Below are 27,267 nucleotides of genomic sequence, written 5' to 3'. Positions count from 1 at the left end.
ATTTCTTTTGTAATCAGTGCATTTGAAAATTCAAGCCAGCATATTCCTAGTAGATGGAAGCAAAATTAAGTTGTCTTTGTAGAAAATGAAGAGCCTTTCTTCCAGCAAAAATCCCTGCTGTATGCAATAGCCCTGATTAACCCTCTCCCTTCTGCATGTTTCCCATATTACAGACTTGAGACTGTCCTCATTCCCATATGTAATAGACATCCAAAGAATTTCAATTGCTTTGTTGAACTTTTACTAATGATCTTGTTTTTATTTTCTCTCTTGTTTTTGGTTTTTCACCATTGATATTGTATTTAGAAGGTTTCAGGTGGGTGAAACCTCCTATTCCATGCGTAAGGTGCCTCGCTGAAGGGAGCTCGAGGCCTGGATCTAGGGCAGACACACACCTCCTCCTCTTCCAGCAAGGAACGCACCGAAAAGTCACATGATGAGAAATATGGTAACGGGTTTGTAACTGCCACAGCAAAACAATTTGCCTCCATGCCTGAATCTTCTGTCTTGTGGCTTCAGAAACAGCTTAAAATAATTTTATTTACAAGCAAGTTATGTAAGAGAATGTTTTATACTACAGCCACAATTCTGTCAAAGATAAGTAAAAGTTAATTGATATTAAAAATTATTAGAGATAATTTACTAGTAAAAGCTTCTAACTCTTCTTGTTGTTCATTTTTTCCTTTTTTCTTCTTTGTTTGGATTGCAGCATTCTGCTCTTCTGATGATGCGCTGTGACCCTGCAGTAGCGCAAAGGCTGCGCAGCGTTAATGCGCAATGCGTGCGAATGAGCCCCTGTGAACGGTTGACTAGATGAGTAATCTGATTGACTGGCTCCCTCAGTCCTATTTTGTAGCCTTTTTGGATAAAATTGGGTTTTAACATACCTCGAGTCCAACTAATCTCATTAAACAAATATTCTCTATGGGCCTGTCTAGTAGATTAATGGATCTGGTTGGCCGTTTGCTGCGTCTAGGGGTGTTCTATGTAGCGCAGCAGTTCGCAGCGATTGCGCAGTGCGATGCTGTTAGGTTGCGCAAGCGATGTTTGCGCTCGCATTACAGGGACCTCAACCTAGGTGCAGTCCTGTCATATGAGGTTTCAGCTTCAGTCCCCCTTGGGGGACGGGCATTGTGAGGATGTGACTTATAGCCTGGCCTTATGATATCTGGCTTGTCAGAAAAACATTTTCCTCCTCAGTAGCATAGTTTTGATGTTAGGAACATTATTGTTTATTTAGAGCAGCATTTCCCAAAATGTGTTTTATAGGTATTCTCATAAAATGTCCAATGAAAGAAGAGTTCCATGGTCAACTAAGTTCAGGGAACCGTGTATATACTATTAAAGGCTTAGGGAAGTCCTGTAGTCAAGAAACCTGTTTTCTGTTTTCCTAATTTATTTGATCTTGAAATCTTTTTTTTCCAGTGATAACTATTAACACATCGTAGAACAGACTTTGGGAAACTTGGGTGGGGGAGGGGAGAGGAACTTAGCCTTAAGTGGCGCCTTCCAGATACCACTTGAAAACGTAGCAAGAGCCCTTAGGTGTTCAGGTAAGAGAAGTCCAGCATAGAGTCTTAAGGCAGCCGACTTCCCGGTTAAGTCCCAGTGTAAGGGTTGGTCATTGGTTGGCAGAACTGAACATGGTGGTTTGCACCTGGGTTCTGGTGGCGCAGGCGCAGGAGCAGCCAGCTGTGGCAGCGCATTAGTTTTGGCGCAAGCGAGCCTATGCTGCAGGGTCACTTTTGGCTGGTCAGAGAAGGAATAATGATATCACCTTCTTCCCCCCTCCCCCAATCTTTTTTTTTCCCCTTTATAAATTTTCCCCTTTCCCTTTACCTCCTTCCCCTCCCATCTTCTTCTTTCATTAACCCCTCCTAAGGCATGTTATTTGAAAGCAATTGAGACGCAACCGAACTTTGCAGTAGCTTGGAGTAATCTTGGCTGTGTTTTCAATGCACAAGGGGAGATTTGGCTTGCAATTCATCACTTTGAAAAGGTTAGTCGTTAAGTTAGTAATAGGTATTTTTGAAGTGCTTACGTATGCAGGGTGTTTCTACTAGAACTAAATAATAGGCCTTTACTTAATCAGTCACATAATATCTTTGTTTCTCTGACAGTATTGCAGCATTTGCTGGATGGTATATGGCAGTTTCCAGTTTAGCATTGAAAATGTACTTTAGTAATTAAAAATTCTTTTTTTTAAACGGGCAGCTTTACTGTAAAGAAGCAGGGTTTCTTGGTGAAACGACTGATTCCAGATCTGGGGCAGGGAATGTACAAAAATAATCTGGAGTGCCTTGTTGTGCCAGAAAGCAAGGAAGTTTTGATACATTTATGTCAAAAGGACTCAGGAGGCAACTGGAAGAGGCTCCTACTAGCTAAAGATGGGAGTTGAGCATCAATGGGAATAATAACTGAAATATATTGAAACTTATCAAATACATTTAAGTTCATGAGTATAATTATACTAAGAAGAAATCCATGGGTCATCTTTGGAAGATAAGGAGCAACTCATTTTGAGAACTGGTTAAACAATTGTCCTCTCTCTCCTGTATGAACTGGACATCAGGGTAACCCAGTAGTTGATGGGGGAAGTTTCTCTTTATACAAGTGTTCCAGCTAATAAATGAAGTAGGAATGATAGAATCAGAGTATAACCAATAATAAATTTAGGCATTTATCAGTGGCAAAAAAAAAGAGACACAACCAGACATTTTGTACCTTGTGATAGAAGTAAATACTTCCACCAGTGAAGTAGCCTTGCAAAAAGAGAAAAGAACCCTGGGCTTCCCTGGTGGCGCAGTGGTTGAGTGTCCGCCTGCTGATGCAGGGGACACGGGTTCGTGCCCCGGTATGGGAAGATCCCACATGCCGCGGAGCGGCTGGGCCCGTGAGCCATGGCCGCTGAGCCTGCACCTCCGGAGCCTGTGCCCCGCAACGGGAGAGGCCACAACAGTGAGAGGCCCGCGTACCGGGGGAAAAAAAAAAGAACCCAAATCTGATTACGCTTGTAGTTCTACCAATTTACAGGAAATACATGGGACAGGGAAACATAATAAGCACGTTAAAGGACACCGTAGGGGTGCAGTCAGCAAATTCAAAGTATGGGAAGCTGTATAGGGCAGTGATCTGATTTCTTCAACAAATTACAGGAATAAAAATGGAGATTTAAATTAAACTTTTAATTTAAAAGATTTAAATAAACTCACAAAGACATGTTAATTGTATGGGTCTTATTTGGATCCTCAATCAAAGTTAATCAGAAGTTGGACCACTGAATGAATATTAAGGAATTGCTGTCACTTTTTTAGGTGTGATATTGGTATTGTGGTTACGTTAGGAGGAAAAAGTATTCCTGTATTGTCCCTAAAATATATTTTGAAATATTTTCGAATGAACTAATATGTCTGGGATTAGCTTCAGAATGATCTGGGAAGAGGGCGAGTTAGGTTGGAATATAGATTAAATAAAATTGAATATGATTTTTTAGTACTTTTCAGTATTTCAGTTCAGGTTTCCATTCATTACACTATAGGAGTACCTACTCTCTTGCTCTGTGGTTCTCCTTGGTTGCACATGAGGAGCTTGTAAAAGATATGGATATCCTGGCCCCGTTTTCAGAGGGTCTGATTTAACTGGCCTGTGATGGAACCCAGGCTCCATTTAGGAGGTGAATTCTACTACACTGCCAGGGTTGAGAATTACTGCTGTAGATATATCTGATCATATTTTAAGACAGCTTCAGAACTATTTGAATGAACCATTTAATGGTTAGTATCCCCTTGAAGTAATGTATCTTACTGAGTATACAGCTCTAATTACATATCTTACTAAGGTCTGAGTATACAGTTGTAGTTACTGAGGTATGTATTTCCTTATTCAGTTAGAGCTTGCTGCTTCTTCCTGCCATTATTTTTTAGAAGAGCTAGGCTGATTAATTGAGAATAAAATGGGGCCAACCATGAGAAGTGTTCAGCTCAATAAAAGTGGAGCAGACCCAATTTAAAATTTTTCCCTTCAGGACACATTTTGCTCTTATATTACATGGGAAGTTATTTTGGTAACATTGAGATTTGTGAATAATGAGTGGGTACTAAAATAATTGGGTTTTAAAAATGAAAGAAATAAGATTTAATTATACTAGAAAATGTAATTGGAGGTCTAAAATTATCTCAGGCTAAAAAATTGTAATTGGGAAGTTAATCTGAAATCCTAACTTGCTCTAAGTAACTGTCTTGCAATTTTTAGGCTGTCACCCTTGACCCCAATTTTCTGGATGCTTATATCAATTTAGGAAATGTCTTGAAAGAGGCACGGATTTTTGACAGGTGAGGGAATGTTCTATTTGGAGTTTTTGTTGTATCAACACTTGAGAGTTTGGACTGAAATTATCACAGTGGGTCATTGAAATACACTTTCCTTTTCTACTATGTTGCTTTCCCCTGCTCAGGTCTGCTGTATTACCTTTTATTATAGGTTTATTGTTGCCTGACTTCACTGTTGGCTTTTCACAAAGCCATTATCCTTCTCACTAGGAGTTCAGTTGAAATTTCCTTTATTGTAAAACTATTGAAATGGTTATCTTTTAGACTAAATTATTCCTTCTATCTGATTCAGAAAACTAAGTAAATCCTGACTTTTAACTTTTTTTGCTGTTGTCAAAGGAAAGTCTGTTTCTTATGGGGGTATAGAAAATTTTTCAGTGTAAAAATACATTTTATAAAGGTGCAATTTTGAATTTTGAGGTTAAGTGTAGTATGACATGAATTAATTGTAACTAGTTATAATTGATATACTTTGATATAGTATAGAATGAAATAATTTTAACAAAACATCCATTAAAAGTTAGTTGCATTGTGTGTGTGTGTGTTTCTGTTTATAGAGCTGTGGCAGCTTACCTTCGTGCCCTAAGCTTGAGTCCAAATCATGCAGTGGTACATGGCAACCTGGCTTGTGTATACTATGAGCAAGGCCTGATAGATCTGGCAATAGACACCTACAGGCGAGCTATTGAATTGCAACCACATTTCCCTGATGCTTACTGCAACCTAGCCAACGCTCTCAAAGAGAAGGGCAGTGTAAGGATTTTTATTGTCTCTTTCTTTGTTACCTGATGGCATTAAAAAAAAGTCGTTTTTGTACATATTGTCATTAAATATTGAGGTGGTAAATTGTTTAATTTCAGAGTTGTAGATGCGAGGAAGAATAGCAAAAACACCTGTTTTCTGGAATATTACCAGCCATTAGGCTTAACTAAGCAATTGTTAGAATAATATCAGTGGTGACTTTGTGATTCCTCTGTATAGGTTTTTGAATAGTTTGTTTTGTTTTTTAGGTTGCCGAAGCAGAAGATTGTTATAACACAGCTCTCCGGCTGTGTCCCACCCATGCAGACTCTCTGAATAACCTAGCCAATATCAAACGAGAACAGGGAAACATTGAAGAGGCAGTTCGCTTGTATCGTAAAGCGTTAGAAGTATGTTGAGGGTGGTGTGGCTGGGTATTTTGTCTGTGTGAAGTAGAGGGAAGGCAGTTAAGTTTGCCATGTCATCCACCTCTTTTGTAAAAGTAGATAGTGGGTGAATCATTCATTGAACCAGTAATTGAGTACCTAAGGTATGAGTGAGGTCCTGTGTGACATTCAAGAAAATCCTTAACATTGAGTTTGTTATTTTATGGGTAGATAAGATCGGCACAAAAAATTTAAACAGTAAGCTAGAGTTCAAGAAGAGTTACCAGTAAATATATAATTTCAGTACCTGATGGCTGTAATGTTGGTTGGTAGGTGTGGTAGGAGTTTTGAAGAGAGAGATGCTAGAGTTACCAGCATAAACTAAGATGAGGAGAGGTCTACCTCATTATGTTTTGAAACACGGAGAGGTATAAAAGAAAGGAAGAGGTAGAATTTGAACTGCTTGGCTTTGAAGAATGAGTAGACTTGGAGAAGGTGGAGAGAAGTGTAGGGATATAAAGGTGCTTGAGCGAAGTTCTTGTTGTGGTAAGTTATTACTGCTGTTTTAGCAGTTATTTTTTTTTAAACCTCAGTTATCATCTTGAATCTTTATAGGTCTTCCCAGAGTTTGCTGCTGCCCATTCAAATTTAGCAAGTGTATTGCAGCAGCAGGGAAAACTGCAGGAAGCTCTGATGCATTATAAGGAGGCTATTCGGTAAGAGACACACAGCCTTATTTTTTTCTTCTAAGTTTTTAAATGTTTGGCCTTTGGCACATTTGGTATGTGGGGCTTCTAATAATAGCAGACTAAATTAACATTACAGGGGGTTAAAGGATTTTGTACTAGAGAAATAAAATCTTTGTCCTCTCCTTTAGAATCAGTCCTACCTTTGCTGATGCCTACTCTAATATGGGAAACACTCTAAAGGAGATGCAGGATGTTCAGGGAGCCTTGCAGTGTTATACTCGTGCCATTCAGATTAACCCTGCATTTGCGGATGCCCACAGCAATCTGGCTTCCATTCACAAGGTACTATTATATATATATTTTTTATTACAATATATCTATCTTAGCACCTAATGTTTTTAATTTTAGGAAAAAATTTAACCACTCCACTTTATTTATTTCCAGGATTCAGGGAATATTCCAGAAGCAATTGCTTCTTATCGCACTGCTCTGAAGCTTAAACCTGATTTTCCTGACGCTTATTGTAATTTGGCTCATTGCCTGCAGGTAAAGAATAACAGGCCAGTAATTGGCTTTCAGGGTTGTAATCACTTTTTAATTGTATGTGCCATATTAATCCAAACTTGGCTGGAGACAGTGTTTTTTAATGGGTTATCTGACATTACTTTAGGCCAAAGACACATAAGATGTTAAGTCTTGGAGTAAGGTTTTCTGGATAATAACTTCTTTTTGCCTCCTCTAGATTGTCTGTGATTGGACAGACTATGATGAGCGAATGAAGAAGTTGGTCAGCATTGTGGCTGACCAGTTAGAGAAGAATAGGTTGCCTTCTGTGCATCCTCATCATAGTATGCTATATCCTCTTTCTCATGGCTTCAGGAAGGCTATTGCTGAGAGGCATGGGAACCTCTGCTTGGATAAGGTGCGAGTCTTTCATTTTAATCTTTTCGTTGTAAAGTAAAACAGATACAGAAAACTACATGAATCAAATTTATGGCTTAATGAGTTATCATAAGGTGTTTACCACCCAAGTTGAGAAATGAAGCTTCGTGAGCCAGCCCAGAAGCCCCCCTCCCATTGTGTCCTGTCTTGATCATAACCCCTTCCATTCTATAAGGTGGAATCCTTAACTGAAGTACTTAACAGTAGGCTGATGGTGTTTTCCTTTAATTTTGAAACCATAGTTTTTAATAAAGTGTTTGGTATTTTCTACTCACCTTTGAGAATTAGAGCAGCACTTGATCAAAGGTGGGAATTTTCTCAGCAGAATAGAGCAGAGTGCTAGGTGTAATTCTGTTTTTAAAAAATGCTTCCCTACAGAATTTTCTAAAATGCAGGGTTTGTCATGCTCTCTCCACTCTGCTTCCTTCCTACAACTTTAACTTGCTTGGGCTACTTCATAGACCTCAGGAACAGGTCAAAGTATGAAGCATATTATACAAATTGCTAAGGTTGTATTAGACTGGTTATATGAATTAAAGAAGTATTCTGGGCATAACATTCCTAACAGGTATGCTTTTAGTCAGTTTTCCTAGATGAAAATTTACATACAGACTCAAATTTACTAACAAGCACTGAATTCCATTGGTAGATAAATGTCCTTCATAAACCACCGTATGAACATCCAAAAGACTTGAAGCTCAGTGATGGTCGACTGCGTGTAGGATACGTGAGTTCTGACTTTGGGAATCATCCTACTTCTCATCTTATGCAGTCTATTCCAGGCATGCACAATCCTGATAAATTTGAGGTAAGACTAGTGTTGCTCTAGAGTCACTATTTATAAAACCAAACAAACCTACAGTGGTAGCTTTATAGTCACCTTTAGGTGTTAAGCCCAGTGTCTTTTAGAAAGATTTGAGACAAGGTTATTAAATATACTATGTGCTGCCTTTCAGGTATTCTGTTATGCCCTGAGCCCAGATGATGGCACAAACTTCCGAGTGAAGGTGATGGCAGAAGCCAATCATTTCATTGATCTTTCTCAGGTAGGTGAAACTCTTATACTTACAACTTTTTTTTTTTTTGAGTCCTCTCCCTCTTTTTCTTGAAGAGTCTGGCTAATGGTATATCAATTTTGTTTATCTTCTCCAAGAACCAGCTTTCAGTTTTATTGATCTTTGCTATCGTTTTCTTTGTTTCTATTTCATTTATTTCTGCTCTGCTCTTTATGATTTCTTTCCTTCTACTAACTTCGGGTTTTGTTTGTTCTTCTTTCTCTAGTTCCTTTAGGTGTAATGTTAGATTATTTATTTGAGGTTTTTCTTGTTTCTTGAGGTAGGATTGTAGCTATAAACTTCTCTCTTAGAACTGCTTTTGCTGCATCCCATAGGTTTTGGATCGTCATGTTTTCACTGTCATTTGTATCTAGGTATTTTTTGATTTCCTCTTTGTTTTCTTCAGTGATCTCTTGGTTATTTAGTAACGTATTGTTTAGCCTCCATGTGTTTGTGTTTTTTACATTTTTTTCCCTGTAATTGATTTCTAATCTCATACCGTTGCGGTCAGAAAAGATGCTTGATGTGATTTCAATTTTCTTAAATTTACTGAGGCTTGATTTGTGACCTAAGATGTGATCTATCCTGGAGAATGTTCCATGCGCACTTGAGAAGAAAGTGTAATCTGCTGTTTTGGGATGGAATGTCCTATAAATATCAATTAAATCTATCTGGTCTATTGTGTCATTTAAAGCTTGTGTTTCCTTATGTATTTTCTGTTTGGATGATCTGTCCATTGGTGTAAGTGAGGTGTTAAAAGTCCCCCACTATTATTGTGTTACTGTCAGTTTTCTCTTTTATAGCTGTTAGCAGTTGCCTTATGTATTGAGGTGCTCCTATGTTGGGTGCATATATACTTATAATTGTTATATCTTTTTCTTGGATTGGTCCCTTGATCATTATGTAGTGTCCTTCCTTGTCTCTTGTAACATTCTTCATTTTAAAGTATATTTTATCTGATATGAGTATTGCTACTCCAGCTTTCTTTTGATTTCCATTTGCATGGAATATCTTTTTCTATCCTCTCACTTGCAGTCCCTATGTGTCCCTAGGTCTGAAGTGGGTCTCTTCTAGACAGCATATATATGGGTCTTGTTTTTGTATCCACTCACCGAGCCTGTTTCTTTTGGTTGGAGCATTTAATCCATTCACGTTTAAGGTAATTATCGATATGTATGTTCCTGTGACCATCTTCTTAATTATTTTGGGTTTGTTTTTGTAGGTCCTTTTCTTCTCTTGTGTTTCCACTTAAAGAAGTTCCTTTAGCATTTGTTGTAGAGCTGGTTTGGTGGTGCTGAATTCTCTTAGCTTTTGCTTGTCTGTAAAGCTTCTGATTTCTCCATCGAATCTGAATGAGATCCTTGCCAGGTAGAGTAATCTTGGTTGTCAGTTCTTCCCTTTCATCACTTTAAATATGTCATGCCACTCCCTTCTGGCTTGTAGAGTTTCTGCTGAGAAAGCAGCTGTTAACCTTATGGGAGTTCCCTTGTGTGTTATTTGTCGTTTTTCCCTTGCTGCTTTCAATAATTTTTCTTTGTCTTTAATTTTTGCCAGTTTGATTACTATGTGCCTTGGCATGTTTCTCCTTGGGTTTATCCTGTATGCGACTCTCTGTGCTTCCTGGACTTGGGTGGTTATTTCCTTTCCCATGTTAGTGAAGTTTTCGACTGTAATCTCTTCAAATATTTTCTTGGGTCCTTTCTCTCTTCTCCTTCTGGGACCCCTATAATGCGAATGTTGTTGTGTTTAATGTTGTCCCAGAGGTCTCGTAGGCTGTCTTCATTTCTTTTCATTCTTTTTTCTTTATTCTGTTCTGCAGCAGTGAATTCCACCATTCTGTCTTCCAGGTCACTTATCCGTTCTTCTGCCTCAGTTATTCTGCTGTTGATTCCTTCTAGTGTAGTTTTCATTTCAGTTATTGTATTGTTCATCTCTGTTTGTTTGTTCTTTAATTCTTCTAGGTCTTTGTTAAACATTTCTTGCATCTTCTCGATCTTTGCCTCCATTCTTTTTCCGAGGTCCTGCATCATCTTCACTATCATTATTCTGAAGTCTTTTTCTGGAAGGTTGCCTATTTCTACTTCATTTAGTTGTTTTTCTGGGGTTTTATCTTGTTCCTTCATCTGGTACATAGCCCTCTGCCTTTTCATCTTGTCTGTCTTTCTGAATGTGGTTTTTGTTCCACAGGCTGCAGGATTCTTGCTTCTGCTGTCTGCCCTCTGGTGGATGAGGCTATCTAAGAGGCTTGTACTTCCAACTTTTTATTTTGAGCAAATAGTGAATAAAACTGTTGGTGTGTAGCTTGTATCCTCAATTTTCTTTTTTATATTTAATTAATTAATTTATTTTTTGGCCGGTTTGGGTCGTCATTGCTGCCCATGGGCTTTCTCTAGTTGCTGTGCGTGGGGTCTGCTCTTCATTGCGGTGTGCGGGCTTCTCATTGCGGTGGCTTCTCTTGTTGTGGAGCACGGGCTCTAGGCGCGTGGGCTTCAGTAGTTGTGGCTCGCGAGCTCTAGAGCGCAGGCTCAGTAGTTGTGGCACACGGGCGTAGTTGCTCTGTGGCATGTGGGATCTTCCCGGACCAGGGCTCAAACCTGTGTCTCCTGCATTGACAGGCAGATTCTTAACCACTGCGCCACCAGGGAAGCCCATATCCTCAATATTTTTCATGACAGATATTTAACCTCAGCTACTACATACCTGTGGGCAATGGCTTTGATCTTATTTCCTTGATTGTTTACATTTATTACATTGCATTTATAATCAGCATGGATTTTTGCTGAGTTTGCAAGTGAAATAGAAACATGGTGTACTTGTGCGTGGACGTAGAACTTCTCTGGGGATTGAGCTAGCACTTGTGACAGTAGATACCTAATATTACCTGAATAAATTGAACAAAATGGTGGCTTGGAAGAAGAACAAAAAAGTCATTTAAAGGGCCTTTGCCTTTGGTTTTCTTTATTTCTGTACTTGCTCCATTGCTGTTTCCTCTAGGAGCAAAAGTTTTATGATAAGTTAAGATTGAAACCTGTGAGGGAATGAATTTGCTGAAGGTATGGACTAGAGTTTTTTTCTTATAGGCGCTATTGGCCGCTTTGGTGACTAACAGAGGTATGTATGGTATATCCAGTAATTCATATATATGAATCATTGAAGTCCTAGCAGAAGGATTGTGAGACTCTTGTCATTTCATAAATAATTTCTACCAACGTCTTTTGCGTTATAGCTGTTGCTTTGGAAATATACCTGACCATTTTTGATGTAGGGTTGGACTCTCTGTGACCAAGAAGAATATGGTCCTCTACCTCTGAGACCTTTTAGGATTCACTGCTTATTGACTGAAGTCTAAACTCTTTAAAAATATATATTTATGGGGCTTCCCTGGTGGCGCAGTGGTTGAGAGTCTGCCTGCTGATGCAGGGGACACGGGTTCGTGCCCCGGTCCGGGAGGATCCTACATGCCACGGAGCGGCCGGGCCCGTGAGCCATGGCCGCTGAGCCTGCGTGTCCGGAGCCTGTGCTCTGCAATGGGAGAGGCCACAACAGTGAGAAGCCCGCATAACACACACACACACACACACACACACACACACACACACACACACACACACACACACACACACACACACACACACACACACACACACACACACACACACACACACACACACACACACGTATTTATTTATTAATTTTATATATATATATATATAAATTGAAACGTAGTAGACGTACAATGTTATGTTACTTTCAGGTGTACGACATAGTTAATTGACATTTGCATACATTGTGAAATCACCATGATAAGTCTAGTAACCACCTGTCCCCATACAAAGTTATTACAGTATTATTGACCATATTCCTCATGTTGTATGTTATATCCCTGTGGCTTGCTTGTTTTATATCTGAAGGTTTGTACTACTTAATCCTGTTCACCTATTTTGCCCTCCTCCCTCCCTTCCCTCTGGCAACTTTTAAATGGCTGAGGAATATTCCATTGTGTATATATACCACATTTTCTTTATCCATTCATCCATTGATGGACACTTAGGTTACTTCCATATCTTGGCAATTGTAAATAGTGCCGCAGTGAACATTGGTGTGCCTATATGAAGTCTAAGCTCTTCAGTGTGGCCTTCACAACCTTTCTAAACAAACAACCTTGTTTGCCAGTGCTTTTCACCCATCATTAGCCCTCAGTTATACCCTATACCAAGTAGAAGTGATCTACCCATTTTTTAAACCTACCATGCACTTTACTCTGGTTCTTTATTCATACAGTTCTCTGTCAAGATTGTATTCTGTCCAGCTCCCTCAAACTCCTATGCATCTTTTTAAAAAAATTATTTATTTATTTATTTATTTTTGGCTGTGTTGGGTCTTTGTTGCTGTGTGTGGGCTTTCTCTAGTTGTGGCGAGCGGAGGCTACTCTTAGTTGGGGTGCATGGGCTTCTCATTGCGGTGGCTTCTCTTGTTGTCGAGCCTGGGCTCTGGGCACGCGAGCTTCAGTAGTTGTGGCACATGGGCTTAGTTGCCCCGCAGTGTGTGGGATCTTCCTGGACCAGGGCTCGAACCCGTGTCCCCTGCATTGGCAGGTGGTTTCTTAACCACTGAGCCACCAGGGAAGTCCCAAGCCTAGTTGTTCATACATTCAATGTAGAGGTAAACTCTCCTTCCTCTGTATCCTGTTTGTGTAATGCTGTGGGCCCATTTTAATGGTACTTAACCATGTTTTTACCCCACGTTAATGTAATCTGTGTTGTTACCACTTTTGCATCTGGGAATTTGCATTCTGTTCAATGCCATTAAGACTAATTGAATCAGTCTTAGATTATACATAGTAAAAGTTCTTAATTTTTTATTCCATAGATTCCATGCAATGGAAAAGCAGCTGATCGCATCCATCAAGATGGTATACACATCCTTGTAAATATGAATGGTTATACCAAGGGTGCTCGAAATGAACTCTTTGCTCTCAGGCCAGCTCCTATTCAGGTAAAGGAAATAATGATAATTATTCACAGTGTTTATTGGGCTAAGAAGACAGTGATAGGTTTTTTCCCTCTTTGGTTAACTGTCCTTTGAAACAATAGGACAGACATGCTTGACTTATGGAAAAAAAAGTGTAGTTGTTGAAAATGAACAGGGACCAAGAATTTTGAGTGAGAACACAGTGCCCACAGGAACATGTATATGGAGATGTGCAATTCATAGTTGGATGTAAACAGTTGTTCTGTCTTGTAAATTGGAAAAACGGTTTAGCACTTAAGAAGGTTAGTCTGAAATATTACTTGATTGCTCTTGGCTAAAGAAGTCCACCCTCCTTGGTTGGTTGTTTACTTATTTAATTTTAAACCATTTTGCTGAAGGTTCTTAGTCAGTTTTTGGTCTGATATTTTTTTTTTCTTTTAGGCAATGTGGCTGGGGTACCCTGGGACTAGTGGTGCGCTTTTCATGGATTATATCATCACTGATCAGGAAACTTCACCTGCTGAAGTTGCTGAGCAGTATTCTGAGAAACTGGCTTATATGCCCCACACTTTCTTTATTGGTGATCATGCTAATATGTTCCCTCACCTGAAGGTAGGTAGAAAAACAGTGCTATAGGGGAATTGCAAAGAACTGTAGTCATTTATTTCCTTGCTGCTGTCCCTGTGCATCCTAAAAGATATGTCTGAAACTTTTTTTTCAATTAGAAAAAAGCAGTCATCGATTTTAAGTCCAATGGGCACATTTATGACAATCGGATTGTGCTGAATGGCATCGACCTCAAAGCATTTCTTGATAGTCTACCAGATGTGAAAATTGTCAAGGTCAGAACCTGGTCAATACTGTCATTGAAATTAAGTTATCTGCATTTGGGATCTTTTCCCTAATGATGTATTTTGTGTAATTATTTTAAGATGAAATGTCCTGATGGAGGAGACAACGCAGACAGCAGTAATACAGCTCTTAATATGCCTGTCATTCCTATGAATACTATTGCAGAAGCAGTTATTGAAATGATTAACAGGGGACAAATTCAGATAACAATTAATGGATTCAGTATTAGTAATGGACTGGCAACTACCCAGGTGAGAAGAGAATAATAGAACATACTATCTACCACCAAGTATACATTTATCTTCTTTACATCTCATAACTCTAGGAGATAAGCATCATTACTTCTGTTTTATAGATGAGGAAATGAATTCAGTGGAAACTGGCATCTTCTATAGGTTTGTTTGGTTTTAAAAGTCTCTTGGATTCAGCCAGCAGGTTACTTAATGAGAGTCTTCTGTGTTAATACCTTGTTATTCCCTGCCTGTGGCTTTACTCTTATCAACGGTGAACTGTCTGTAGGCATCATACAGTGTCTTGCTTCTGTAACTCATCCTTTCCCCAGTTAAATCATACTCATCTTTAAGGCTTTCAGTTCAGACAGCTCCGCCAGGAATCTGTTTCTGTCCATATCCCTGACCTCTCCTTCCCTGCTCCATTGGTACCTGTATTCTCTGTTCTTGTAGTATTTGGGATATATCTTTACATCCAGCACAACACATTATAATTCCCTGGGTTTGTATGTATTCTCCACTGAATTGAATTACTTTAGGGTCCGTGTCTTAGCCACAATAATGAAGTACGTGCTGAGTAAATACTGGGTTGGCCAAGAAGTTCGTTCAGGTTTTTTGTAAGCTTGTATGAAAAATCCGAATGAACTTTTTGGCCAACCCAATATTGTATATTGCATACTTGAATAAGTGAATATGTAGCTCTGTCAAGAGATCATAAGGCAAGGATCTCTGACCTCTTTAGGAGTTAACAGTTTTAGTGGTATAGCAGTTGATACAAAGAATGCTTGAAATGAATTAAGGTAAAGGAATTAATCGCCCGTAATGTGTATTGGGCCTGAACTGTCCTTTGAAACAATAGGGCAGACATGCTTGACTTAAGGAAAAATATACTTCTTGAAGTGCACAGGTACAAAGAATTTTGAGTGTAGAACAACACAATGCCCATAATGTATGAGATGTCCATCACACCTGGAATAGTTACATAACAAGGTAAGAGTACCCAGATGTGTGGGAATTGCAAGATAAGACTGTAATTGTATATGTAGATGCTCAGAAACAGTGCTGAACAATGTGAGGAGAGGCAGTCTTAGCAGAGATTTTTCAGTAATTTAAGTTTAGCCTTGAAAGGTGGGTGTGATTTAGAAAAGGATATTTCGTACATGGAGAAAAGAGTAAGCAAAAGCTTGCTGGTGGACTAATAGGGTTTTGAAGAGAACTTTTTGGCTAGAGTGAGATGTTTCATAGTGCAGTCCCCCCCCCAAATTAAGATAATGCTCTAACTTTTTTCCTTTAACTTAATGTGTCATTAATATATTCTCATTATAGTTCAGTGACATGACTTTTAATGGTTATACCACTTTGTATCGTAAGGATTGTTTATTGATTGAAAAATAATCAGACTGGGGACTTCCCTAGTGGTCCAGTGGTTAAGACTCCGTGCTCCCAATGCAGGGGACCTGGGTTCGATCCCTGGTCAGGGAACTAGATCCCGCATGCCGCAACTGAAGACCCTCTATACTGCAATGGTGCAACGAAGATCCTGCGTGCCGCAACTAAGACCTGAAGCAGCCAAATAAATAAATAAACAAATACTGAAAAGAAAAGAAAAATATCGGACCATGTTTACTTTAAATATAATCATATATTTTTTTCTTGTTCTAGATCAACAATAAGGCTGCCACTGGAGAGGAGGTTCCCCGTACCATTATTGTAACCACACGTTCTCAGTACGGGTTACCAGAAGATGCCATTGTGTACTGTAACTTTAATCAGTTATATAAAATTGACCCATCTACTTTGCAGATGTGGGCAAATGTGAGTGTGCGTAGATTCATTATTAATGTCTAGAGATTCTAGTAAAGATTCTGTATATAGGTCGTCTTGCTGAGGCTGCCCCCCATCCTCCCATTCAGGAGCTATTGTGCTAGATTATTGCGATAATCTTCAAAAGAGCTGTAGATTTCAGCAATTTTTGATTTGTCCTTCAAGTGTCTAAATATTATGAACTTTTAAAATTTACGTGTTCAAATGCAGGGATCAGCAAACTTTTTCTTAAAAGGCCAGGTGGTAAATATTTTTGGTTTTGCAGTCCATCCTCTCTGTCACACCTACTCAATTCTGCCATTGTAGCAAGAAAACACCATACTCATTATATAAATGAATGAGTGTAGGTATGTTCCAATAAGTTTTTATTTACAAAAACAGGCAATATGCCAGATTTGGCTCATAGGCTATAGTTTGCCAACCCATGGTCTAAGCTGATAGCAAAGCTGTTACGTATACTCATCCACATTTTACATCATTCTTGCAATATTGTAGAGTTAGAACCAGGAAGGAATTGACTTATGGCATTACTTCTCAGTTATTTCATCATACCAGTTTGCACAAGCAGGACCTCTGAAGGTTCTAAACTTTGCTATCCATATCTGCCTCTTTTTCCATAGAGCTAAAATGGAGATAATTCTTGGTTGACTTTTTTTCTGATTAATATCTGGGTTTTTTGGTCTGTTTTCTTTTTTTAAAGGAGGAGGGAGGGTGGAGAAGAGGAAGCAGATGAGTACAGGTTTACTATCCCTGAATCTTCACTTCCCCATTTCAAAAAACCTGAAAACCAAAAGCATCTTCATAAGTTTGTGGTAAATTTATTTGGTTGGCAGCCACACTGCCTGAACTGATGTTAGACTATTTATGGTTCTTTATTTATTCCATTAGTATGAATATTCCTACATCTTGATTCAGAGATACTAATATGTTGGTTTGCAGGGAGTTGCCGCTGAGAGTGTTAGGTAATTTATATATACTGTACTACTTTTTAAAAATATGAAATATTCTAAATTCTGAAATCCATCTGTTCTCACGGCTTTCAGAGATGGGATGGTGAACTTGTATGATACATTGAGTAGATGTAGGTCTAAATCGGGTTGGCAAACTATGGCCGATGAGCCAAACCCAGTCCACTGCTTGTTTTTTTTGTTTGTTTTTTTATTTTGGCAGTGTGGCATGCGGAATCTTAGTTCCCTGACCAGGGATCGAACCTGAGCCCCCTGCAGTGGAAGCACGGAGTCCTAACCACTGGACAACCAGGGAAGTCCCAGCTGCTTGTTTTTGTAAATAAAATTTTACTGACACACAGCCATGCCTACTTACTTATATATTGTCTATGGCTACTTTCCAGTGACAAGGGCAGAATTGAATAGTTTTGACACAGTCCATGTTGGCATCAAAGGCAAAAGTATTTGCTCTCTGGTCCTTTACAGAAAATGCCTGCTGACCCCTGATCTAGATTAGGCAAATAAAGTTTGGCAAGTGTGAACTAACTTTATTTGTTGTACCATGGTGGGGGATTTAAAATTTGAAATGGAAAATTCCTATCATGGACAAAAACCACTCCTAGTATCAATTCCCACAGGACATAGCTGCCTCAGATTTTGCCAATTAGTAACTTGTTTTGTGTCTTCTTGCATCAATCTCCTCTTTCTTTGAACTGTCTTTGGGGACAGCTAAGCAGAACAGGAACCTATAATTCAGTCGATCTAATTCATCTATGTGAAAGAAAGACTTAAGTGCACGGTAGACTGCTATCTGGGTGAAAAGAATAGAGTATGGTAGAATTACTAGAAATTTATGGGAACCTTTCTTGAGAAGGGCAGAGCTGCTATTAATACTTGCTCTTGTTTTCCCTATTTTAGATTCTAAAGCGTGTTCCCAATAGTGTACTGTGGCTGTTGCGTTTTCCAGCAGTAGGAGAACCTAATATTCAACAGTACGCACAAAATATGGGCCTTCCCCAGAACCGTATCATTTTTTCACCTGTTGCTCCTAAAGAGGAACATGTTCGGAGAGGCCAGCTGGCTGATGTCTGCTTGGACACTCCACTCTGTAATGGACACACCACAGGGATGGATGTCCTTTGGGCAGGGACACCCATGGTGACTATGCCAGGTAAGTTGCTTCCTTGTTCTTTTTAAAATCTCCTTGGGAGAGACACTTCCAGGTGAAATCATATGTACTAGAAGCAACATTTAGGGCAAGATGATAGAAAATGAGACTTGTTCAAGTCTGAACACTCTTCATCTGCATCGTGTGGATATTTAACGTAAATAACATTAATAACTGTGTGCTATTTGCATTCTCAGATGTGCAGTTGTTATCTTTCTTATTGCAGGAGAGACTCTTGCTTCCCGAGTTGCAGCTTCCCAGCTCACTTGTTTAGGCTGTCTTGAGCTTATTGCTAAAAATAGACAAGAATATGAAGACATAGCTGTGAAACTGGGAACTGATCTAGAATAGTAAGTAAACTTTTCCATGAACAAATTATATGGTGAGGTGAAGGAAACAAAAATTTAGACAGAATATAGGTGTTATGAAGTGAAATCATAAAATAAGGGTAATATAAAATAAATGAATTAGTTGTATGCTCTCTGGATGGGAGAAGGACTTTTTATTATTTTATTTTTTAAGTTAATTTAACTTGTTATTTATTTTTATGGCCGCGCCACGCGGCATGCGGGATCTTACTTCCTCAGCCAGGGATCGAACCTGTGCTTCCTGCAGTGGAAGCATGGAGTCTTAACCACTGGACCGCCAGGGGAGTCCTGAGAAGAATTTTTTAAACTTTCATAAATGAAGTGATCATTAGGTTTCACTATGTAAAGAGTAAATGGCTGAATAAAAGTAAGTCAAGAGAATTAAAAGATGTAAACTAGCTATACTTCAATAAAAAAAAAGAAAATTAAAAGGCAAACAAGAGGGAAAAAAATCTGTTCCTTAATGTCAAATATTAATAGCCTGGCTATATAAAGACTGAAGAATATTTACATTTTAAATCCCTTAATAGGAAAGTAAGCAAAGAAATGACAACTGACTAAAGTAGAAATACAAATGGTTAACAAGAAAGTTTCAACCTCTGTAGTAGAAATAAATATTTATTTTTTAATTTATTGGCCTTGCCACCTGCCTTGTGGGATTTTAGTTCCCTGATCAGGGATTGAACCCATGCCCACGGCAGTGAAAGTGTGGAGTCCTAACCACTGGACCACCAGGGAATTCCCTAGTAGAAATAAATTAAAATAACATTGAGGTATACCCATTATTTAACTATAAAATAAAAGATTTTTAATATGATACCAGTGATGAGGGAGCATTGAGGTGCTGACCTTTTCATACATTGGTGAGTAAATTGGTAGTCTTTTCAGAGCCCTAAAAAAAAAAAAAAAAAAAGCTAGACCTTTGACCCTAAGAATATCCTTGTAATAATAATTGGGCACGACTTAAATGCCCCCAAATGGGTGGGAATTAGATGATGCTTAGATAAATGATGCTTTATCCATACAATAAAATAGTGTTTATCTCTTAAATGAGATTTTTCTTTGGGTATTACGTGTGATTTTTTTCTTTGTGTTTTCTGACAAGTAGCATATTATGTAGAAGTTTAAAGAAGCACCCTCTTTGAGTCAGACTTCCTGGGTTTGAATCCGGGCTCTCTCACAAGCTTTGTGACTTTGGACAAGTTAGTTTCTATGTGCCTTGGTTTTTCCATCTGCAAAATGGGGATGAATGATAGTACCTACCTTGCAGAGATGTGAGGATTAAAAAAAACTGTTCCCGGTCAGAATGGCCATCATCAAAAAATCTACAAACAGTAAATGCTGGAGAGGGTGTGGATAAAAGGGAACCCTCTTGCACTGTTGGTGGGAATGTAAATTGTTACAGCCACTATGGAGAACAGTATGGTGGTTCCTTAAAAAACTAAAAATAGAACTACCATATGACCCAGCAATCCCACTCCTGGGCATATACCCTGAGAAAACCATAATTCAAAAAGAGACATGTACCACAATGTTCACTGCAGCTCTATGTACAATAGCCAGGACATGGAAGCAACCTAAGTGTCCATTGACAGATGAATGGGTAAGGAAAATGTGGCACATATATACAATGGAATATTACTCAGCCATAAAAAGAAACAAAATTGAGTTATTTGTAGTGAGGTGGATGGACCTAGAGACTGTCATACAGAGTGAAGTCAGAAAGAGAAAGACAAATACCGTATGCTAACACACATATGGAATCTAAAAAAAAAAAAAACGTTCTGAAGAACCTAGCGGACAGGACAGGAATAAAGATGCAGACGTAGAGAGTGGACTTGAGGACGTGGGGAGGGGGAAGGAAGGGTAAGCTGGGACGAAGTGAGAGAGTATCATTGACATAGATACACTACCAAATGTAAGATAGATAGCTAGTGGGAAGCAGCCGCATAGCACAGGGGGAGATCAGCTCGATGCTTTGTGACCACCTAGAAGGGTGGGTTAGGGAGGGTGGGAGGGAAACGCAAGAGGGAGGGGATATGGGGATATATGTATACATATAGCTGATTCACTTTGTTATACAGCAGAAACTAACACAACATTGTAAAGCAATTATACTCCAATAAAGATGTTTAAAAAAAGAAAAGAAGTGTTCCACGTGAAGCACTTAACAACAGTTCTTGGTACATAGTAAGCATTCAACCGATGTATGTTAAGCACTTATTTATCATTTTCAAAATTTTCTCCCCTGAACATCATATACAGCTAAGGAAAACTAGTGAAAACTTTGAGCCCAGGCATTAAAAAATTAAGATTCATGTCCATCATCCCAGAGATAACTACAATAAATAATTTAGTGTATTTTCTTTTTGGAACTTAGTTGATTTCATACAATACTTTTTCCCAACATTTTATTATGAAAATTCAATTTTATAATAAACACTTATATACCTACCACCTAGCTTCTGCCACTGATAATTTTACTGTACTTTTATTACATTTATTCCATCTGTTTATTCCTATATCCATTTAGACATCCATCTTATTTGAAGTAAATTGCAGATATCAGTATTCTTCTCCCTAAATACTTCACAGTGGCCATCATTAACTAGAGTTTAATACTTGTTTCTTTTGAGGCAGAATTTATATACAGTGTATACACAAATCTTTTTTAAAATTAATTTAATTTTACTTTTTTAGTTGAAGTATAGTTGATTTACAGTGTTGCTTCTGGTGTACAGCAAAGTTGATTGTTATATATATATATATTATATACACATGTATATTCTTTTTCATATTCTATTCCATTATGGTTTATTATAGGATATTGAATATAGTTCTCTGTGCTGTACAGTAGGACCTTGTTGTTTACTTTATCTACAGTAGTTTGTACCTGCTAGTCCCAAATTGGAATACACAAATCTTAAGTGAGTTTTGAGAAATACCTTTATAACCCAGGCTTCCAACAGCATGTATAACATTACCATCACTCCAGAAAGTTCCTTCACTCCCCTTCTCAGTTGGTCCTCCTCACCAACCCTCAGAGACAACCACTGTTCTGAATTTTTTTTCCACCATAATTTATTTAGTCTTGCCTTTCTAGAACCTTATACAAATAGAATCATACAGCATGTACTCTGAAGGCTTCTTTCACTCAGGATAATGTTTTGAGATTCATCCATGTTGTTGGCTCGTATCAGTAGTTCATTCCCTTTTATTGCTGAGTAGTATTTCAGTGTATGGATGCACCACAGTTTAACCATTCTACTGACGTACAGAACTTTATTTATTTATTTTAGAATTTATTTTATTTATTTTTGGCCACTTTGGGTCTTCATTGCTGTGCACGGGCTTTCTCTAGTTGCGGCGAGCGGGGGCTGCTCTTCGTTGTGGTGCGCGGGCTCCTCACTGCGGTGGCTTCTCTTGTGGAGCACGGGCTCTAGGTGCACAGGCTTCAGTAGTTGTGGCACGTGGGCTCAGTAGTTGTGGCTTGTAGGCTCTTGAGCGCAGGCTCAGTAGTTGTGGCGCATGGGCTTAGTTGCTCCACGGCATGTGGGATGTTCCTGGACCAGGGCTCGAACCTGTGTCCCCTGCATTGGCAGGTGGATTCTTAACCACTGCACCACCAGGGAAGCCGACATAGAGAACTTTAAAAATAACACAAAGGTATTTTTATTTGGAAGATAACGTTAATATGGTCATGGTTGGGTTGAGGCCAACAGATATGCATAGCTGTTTTACTAGTTCTGGCACAAAAAAATATTAAAACAACCTTTTTATTAATTGTTTTTAAAAATGCACAAGAGTATTCCAGCTTCTGGTTCTAAAGTAATAACTCTCTCTGTATAAGAATGGTCTCATGACAAATGATATATTCACAACAGGAGGAGAGAGAGAATTCTATCCTCTTTCCCCAGAAGAATTGATTGCTTTTTTTTTTCCTGTTTCTGAACAGAGCCATAGTCTTGGTGATATTAGGAACACTTTTTTTTATATCTAAATAAAGAACTCAGTTCATGTACAAGGGGAAAATTAAAGCAGTAGACGTACTGCATTTTTTCCCCTTGAGTGTTTTCCTATTTCATTAAAACATTCATAAAACGAATGCTTCCATCTTATGTTTGTGCCTTAGCTATTGTAAATGATGCTTCAGTGAACATCTTTGCATGGTCAGGTATGTCTGCATCTCTGATTATTTCTGTTGAATAGATTTAAAAGTGTTATTGATAGGTCATAGGGTTATGAACATTTATGGTTCTAATAGACACATTGCTAAGTTGCATATTAAAAGGGTAAACAGTTTATGTTCTAACCAGTAGTACGTAGGAATAGACGTGTCGTTGCTAAGTCTTATTTTTATTTTAAAGGTAGAAATAAGATGAAGTGGAGAAAGCATGGTGTCTCTTGGATATGATTATTTAGGAAAGAACAGTTTTTTCAGGGGACGTGGAGGTGAACTCCATTATAAGTGTTTAACATTATGTTAGCTGTGACCTTTCACTTTTTTAGCATTGAGGTAAGGGAGGGCCAATCAGAAGAGAAAGTTTGGTTATATAATTTACCATAAAGGTGTCTAGGTGTTTATGGGGGCTAGTTCTTGAGTTTCTGCTCTGATTTGTAAACTTGGATCTCTTTTTATTATTCAGCCTGAAGAAAATTCGTGGCAAAGTCTGGAAGCAGAGAATATCTAGCCCTCTGTTCAACACCAAACAATACACAATGGAACTAGAGCGGCTCTATCTACAGATGTGGGAGCATTATGCAGCTGGCAACAAACCTGATCACATGATTAAGCCTGTTGAAGTCACTGAGTCGGCCTAAATAATGACTGTGTGCACAGGAGAATTACCCCTGTACCTGAGCCTCAACCTTCTGGGGGAAAGGGAACTACTTTTTACTTATCTGTACAATATCATGTTGCAGATGGGTGACAGACAATGATAAGAAATAGCACAGCCAGACTTGCTTCCTGCATGATCATGATAGGGAGAGACACAAGAGATGGGAAACTGCTGTTCCACAAGGAGTCTCCATAGAATTTTGCAGCAGCCGGGTGTTGCATAAGTCTGGAAGGTCTGATCTCCCTTGGTCTTCCATGGGATGGATGGTTAGTGTGGAAGGGAGATAGAGATTGCCCAGCCGTTTTGTGATTATCATGGATTGATTGAGTCTTCTGAATTATTTTTTTTTCTTTATATTTTGGGTATTGGAGCTTCTAAAAATGTTTGATTTCAGGTATTTTTATTCATGTGAAGTATATATGATTCTCTTGAGATAAGGTTTTAAGCTAAAATATTCCTTGTTTTAGTTTCTGAACTCTACAGATGAATGGGGACTTTGCTGGTGTAGTCTTTTTATAGGTTTTATAAACCACTTGAGCCTATATCAGTCATTTTAGTGTCTGGCATAATGTTTGGAACTCTCAGTGCTTTGTTGGTTTGTAGATGATGGCTTCAATTCTTTTTCTGGTCCGTTTCCTTCTTCCCTTCCCCCCACTTTAGAAATTCTCCTGTAACTTGGCTAACAAAAAACCAAGTCTGATTCAAAACCTCCCAGAGTGTTTCTCTTAAACACATCATCTGGTGCCAAATGAAGATTCTTAGGAGTGATTATTAATTATGAAGGGCACAGTTGTGGTACTGTCACTGATGATAATAATAATAGATTTTTGGCCTAGAGTTTTGACCTATTTCACCAGTGTTTTACTGTTGACTGCCCCTCTATGCTGCTTCCAAAAGTGATAGTGTGTGATAAGATTTTTACTTTCATTTCTAAAGTTTGCTTTTTTTTTAAGTGAGTCCTGTTCTTCCTTTTTCTTTCAGCAGAAATGAAATCCCAGGTAAGTATAAGTATTCAAATATTTGATCAGTAAGTCACAGTTATCTCCAGTACATTAAATAACTTTCATCAAAAAACATGTTATAGGTAAAAAGCTCTGAAGGACCAGCTATGTATATGATAATTATGTTTCAGACCTTCTAGGGTATTATATATAATAACTTGTCTTCTGGACGTGGTCTTGAAGTCTTTATGGATTCAGCCTCAGTAGTAGCGAACTGCACTGCTACTTGGTTTGGAGTACAAATTAGACTTTAGCCCTCCTGGAGGTTGAGTTTTTGGTATTGAAAACATAGGAATGAAATTATTGTATTTCAACAAAGGATCGAGGTCTTGAGGCTTAAACAAGCCAACATATGAATATATGTTTTTGTCTTGCTGTACTGCACATATGCTGTCTAGTAACAGATATTTTGTCTGCTAGTAGTGTTCTAGATTATGTCTTTCCAAAGCGCTGAGGCAGTGCACCTATTCTGTAGTTGCAGCTGATGCCTGAATGTATCCTAGCTGACAAATTGATTAATAAGAACTTGAATTTCTGAAAGATTTGTACTGTTAACCAAAATCTGAGGAAGGAGTCTCAAATGTAATTCTTAGCCAGAATTACATGTTAATGAACCATTTAACAGTGTAAATCAAGGAACATCAGTGTAGGGATTTCTTTTAATTTATTTTTTACCTGCTTGAAATATCAGTTAAAGGTTGCCAGCTTGGTTGCAGATGAACTGACGTTTGAAGTTCACCAAACTACTTAATGTGGAATAGGATAATAGACTTTCAACGCCCTCAAGGCTGTGACCTTGCAGCCATTTTACATAGCACATCATCCTCCTATAGGGATGAACCTTTCCCTGGCCCGAAAAGTAGCCGCTCTGGTTGAAGCTTTGCTTATTGTAACAGGCTTTTGTTTCCAGGTAACATGTCTGTGGAAGACTTAATTCTGAATAGAGTTATAGATATTACTGGAAACTAATTGTTTTTTCTATTATACTCTGCTTTATCAAAAAAGTAAAACATTTAAATTGTGCTACAGAAATTCAGATGTTGTCTTGCAATCTTTAAACAATAAATGAATGATTTGCCCTTAATATGGCTGATGTATTTTGTGTTCTGTTAAATTGAGCATTGGATGGAATAATAGGGTCCTCCAGTGATGAAATCTATATTTGAACAGCTCCAAACAACAAAAGGACCAGATTTCCCTACAGTGCAGCTATGATAGTAAGAATTATTTTGTTTTCTCAGCCAAGTGTGGTGGAGCATGGGTCAGGTTGGTGTATGATCCATTAAGACTTAACAAAGCCTGAGACTCCCAGCACACGCATTTGTGTTTGTTCCTGTTCAGCTTATAACCATTCTGGCTTCTTCATCTACCCTTGTAGTCTCATTCTTTTATGTGGACTATTCCTTCCCACTCTGCATGGTGATTGAACTCAACCACCAGTATGAGGGAGGAGGATATCCATGCATCAGGGACCAGAACAGGCTGTTTAGCTGCCTGTTTTCTCAGAGATATAACCAATTTTTTTTCAATAAAATGTTAGGTAATTTACCTCCCAAGTTCTGTGGATTGAGACCCTCAAAGCCCTAATGTGGGTTAGTGTTTGTTTCTTGGAAGATGGGGCAAGAAAGATGTCCAGTAGATAAGTCATAAGTTCTTTTTTTTTCTAATATCTGTTTGTTTATTTGACTGCATCGGGGCTTAGTTGTGGCATGTGGGGTCTTTTCCTTGTGGCGCACAGGGTCTTTTCGTTGTGGCGCACGGGCTTCTCTAGTTGTGGCGTGCGGGCTCTAGAGTGCGTGGGCTCAGTAGTTGCGGCGTGCAGGTTTAGTTGCCCCACGACATGTGGGATCTTAGTTCCCCTACCAGGGATTGAACATGTGTCCTCTGCACTGGAAGGTGGATTCTTAACCACTGGACCACCAGGGAAGTCCCCATAATTAAGTTCTTACCCCCACCCTCTTCTATCTATTAGGAATCTGCATCAGTTATTTCCAGTCTACTTCAGCTCCTCCTGCCTTCAGTCTAAAGGAGTTGCTTCTGCACCTTGAATAAACTTGTGTAACTTACCATTTGATTCCAATCCTAAACCCACTCTTTACTTGATGCACATGCCTCTTAATATTAACTACAGCTAATGTTCAGATTCTTTGCCCAAACCTCTGAGGCACACAGTTATGTAAGCCCCATTTTTATGGAATAGGCTTGTAGAGGTAAATTTGCAAGTTTGTTGTAAGTGATAGCTGTGGCCTCTCCTGTTGAGGAGCACAAGCTCCAGACGCGCAGGCTCAGCGGCCATGGCTCACGGGCCCAGCCGCTCCGCGGCATGTGGGGTCCTCCCGGACCGGGGCACGAACCCGTGTCCCCTGCATCGGCAGGTGGACTCTCAACCACTGCGCCACAGGGAAGCCCCAGAAAGTACCTTTTTATATGTAGGCAGTTTGGTGCTTAAGATTAACTAGTGCTGCTGGAATTTGCATTCTAGCTCCCTGCCACTTTTTAGCCATGTGATCTCTGTAAAATGACTGCTAACACTGCCTACTTTTTAAAAGTGTCGTAAGGATTAAATCCATATAAAAACACTTGGAACAGAGCCTAGCATGAAATAAGGTCAATGTCATTAATGTTTTTAAATGCAGGGACGTTTTATATGTATTCTGTTGGCCAAATGCTTAAATTATGAGATGTATGGGTTTTTGCCAGAGAAACGGGCACAATCTAGAAAGGCTTTGCTGCCCCCGTTTGTTATTCTTGGTGTGTCGGGAGTGAGTGCCAGAAAGCTTCAAGTAACTAATTTCTCTTTATCTCCGGAGTTCGGAGGGGTCTGGAAGCAAACATCATAGTTCAGTGTTGCCTGGCACTTTTGGGTTGCTGCCTCACTCTTATCAAGGGGTCTGACCGCTCCCCCCACCCCCCTCCCGCACCTC

At 38.9% G+C, this 27,267-nt stretch overlaps 1 protein-coding gene across 3 annotated transcripts in view; it reads left to right on the top strand.

Moving 5' to 3' along the window:
* OGT (O-linked N-acetylglucosamine (GlcNAc) transferase) overlaps positions 1-25,412 on the top strand; it is a 37,254-nt gene extending 11,842 nt beyond the window's left edge. Inside the window, exons 5-22 of one of the 3 annotated variants that reach the window (XM_060088025.1) lie at positions 1,883-1,999; positions 4,252-4,331; positions 4,886-5,081; positions 5,339-5,479; positions 6,071-6,171; positions 6,333-6,486; positions 6,589-6,690; positions 6,887-7,066; positions 7,736-7,894; positions 8,043-8,132; positions 13,011-13,136; positions 13,554-13,724; positions 13,838-13,954; positions 14,045-14,215; positions 15,857-16,009; positions 17,884-18,136; positions 18,360-18,483; positions 23,148-25,412. In XM_060088025.1, the coding sequence (XP_059944008.1) occupies positions 1,883-1,999; positions 4,252-4,331; positions 4,886-5,081; positions 5,339-5,479; positions 6,071-6,171; positions 6,333-6,486; positions 6,589-6,690; positions 6,887-7,066; positions 7,736-7,894; positions 8,043-8,132; positions 13,011-13,136; positions 13,554-13,724; positions 13,838-13,954; positions 14,045-14,215; positions 15,857-16,009; positions 17,884-18,136; positions 18,360-18,483; positions 23,148-23,322 (2,610 nt within the window). In that variant the 3' untranslated portion in view covers positions 23,323-25,412. Of the gene's footprint in view, positions 1-1,882; positions 2,000-4,251; positions 4,332-4,885; positions 5,082-5,338; positions 5,480-6,070; positions 6,172-6,332; positions 6,487-6,588; positions 6,691-6,886; positions 7,067-7,735; positions 7,895-8,042; positions 8,133-13,010; positions 13,137-13,553; positions 13,725-13,837; positions 13,955-14,044; positions 14,216-15,856; positions 16,010-17,188; positions 17,295-17,883; positions 18,137-18,359; positions 18,484-23,147 lie in introns of those variants that run through there. The other 2 variants (XM_060088024.1, XM_060088026.1) reach the window with 2 other exon arrangements.
* Positions 25,413-27,267: the final 1,855 nt, after the last annotated feature.

This window comes from Mesoplodon densirostris, chromosome X (genome assembly GCF_025265405.1).
Source record: "Mesoplodon densirostris isolate mMesDen1 chromosome X, mMesDen1 primary haplotype, whole genome shotgun sequence".
Lineage (NCBI taxonomy): Eukaryota > Metazoa > Chordata > Mammalia > Artiodactyla > Ziphiidae > Mesoplodon > Mesoplodon densirostris.
The sequence above is the reverse complement of the archived record's forward strand: the minus strand, read 5'-3'. Positions and strand labels throughout refer to the sequence as shown.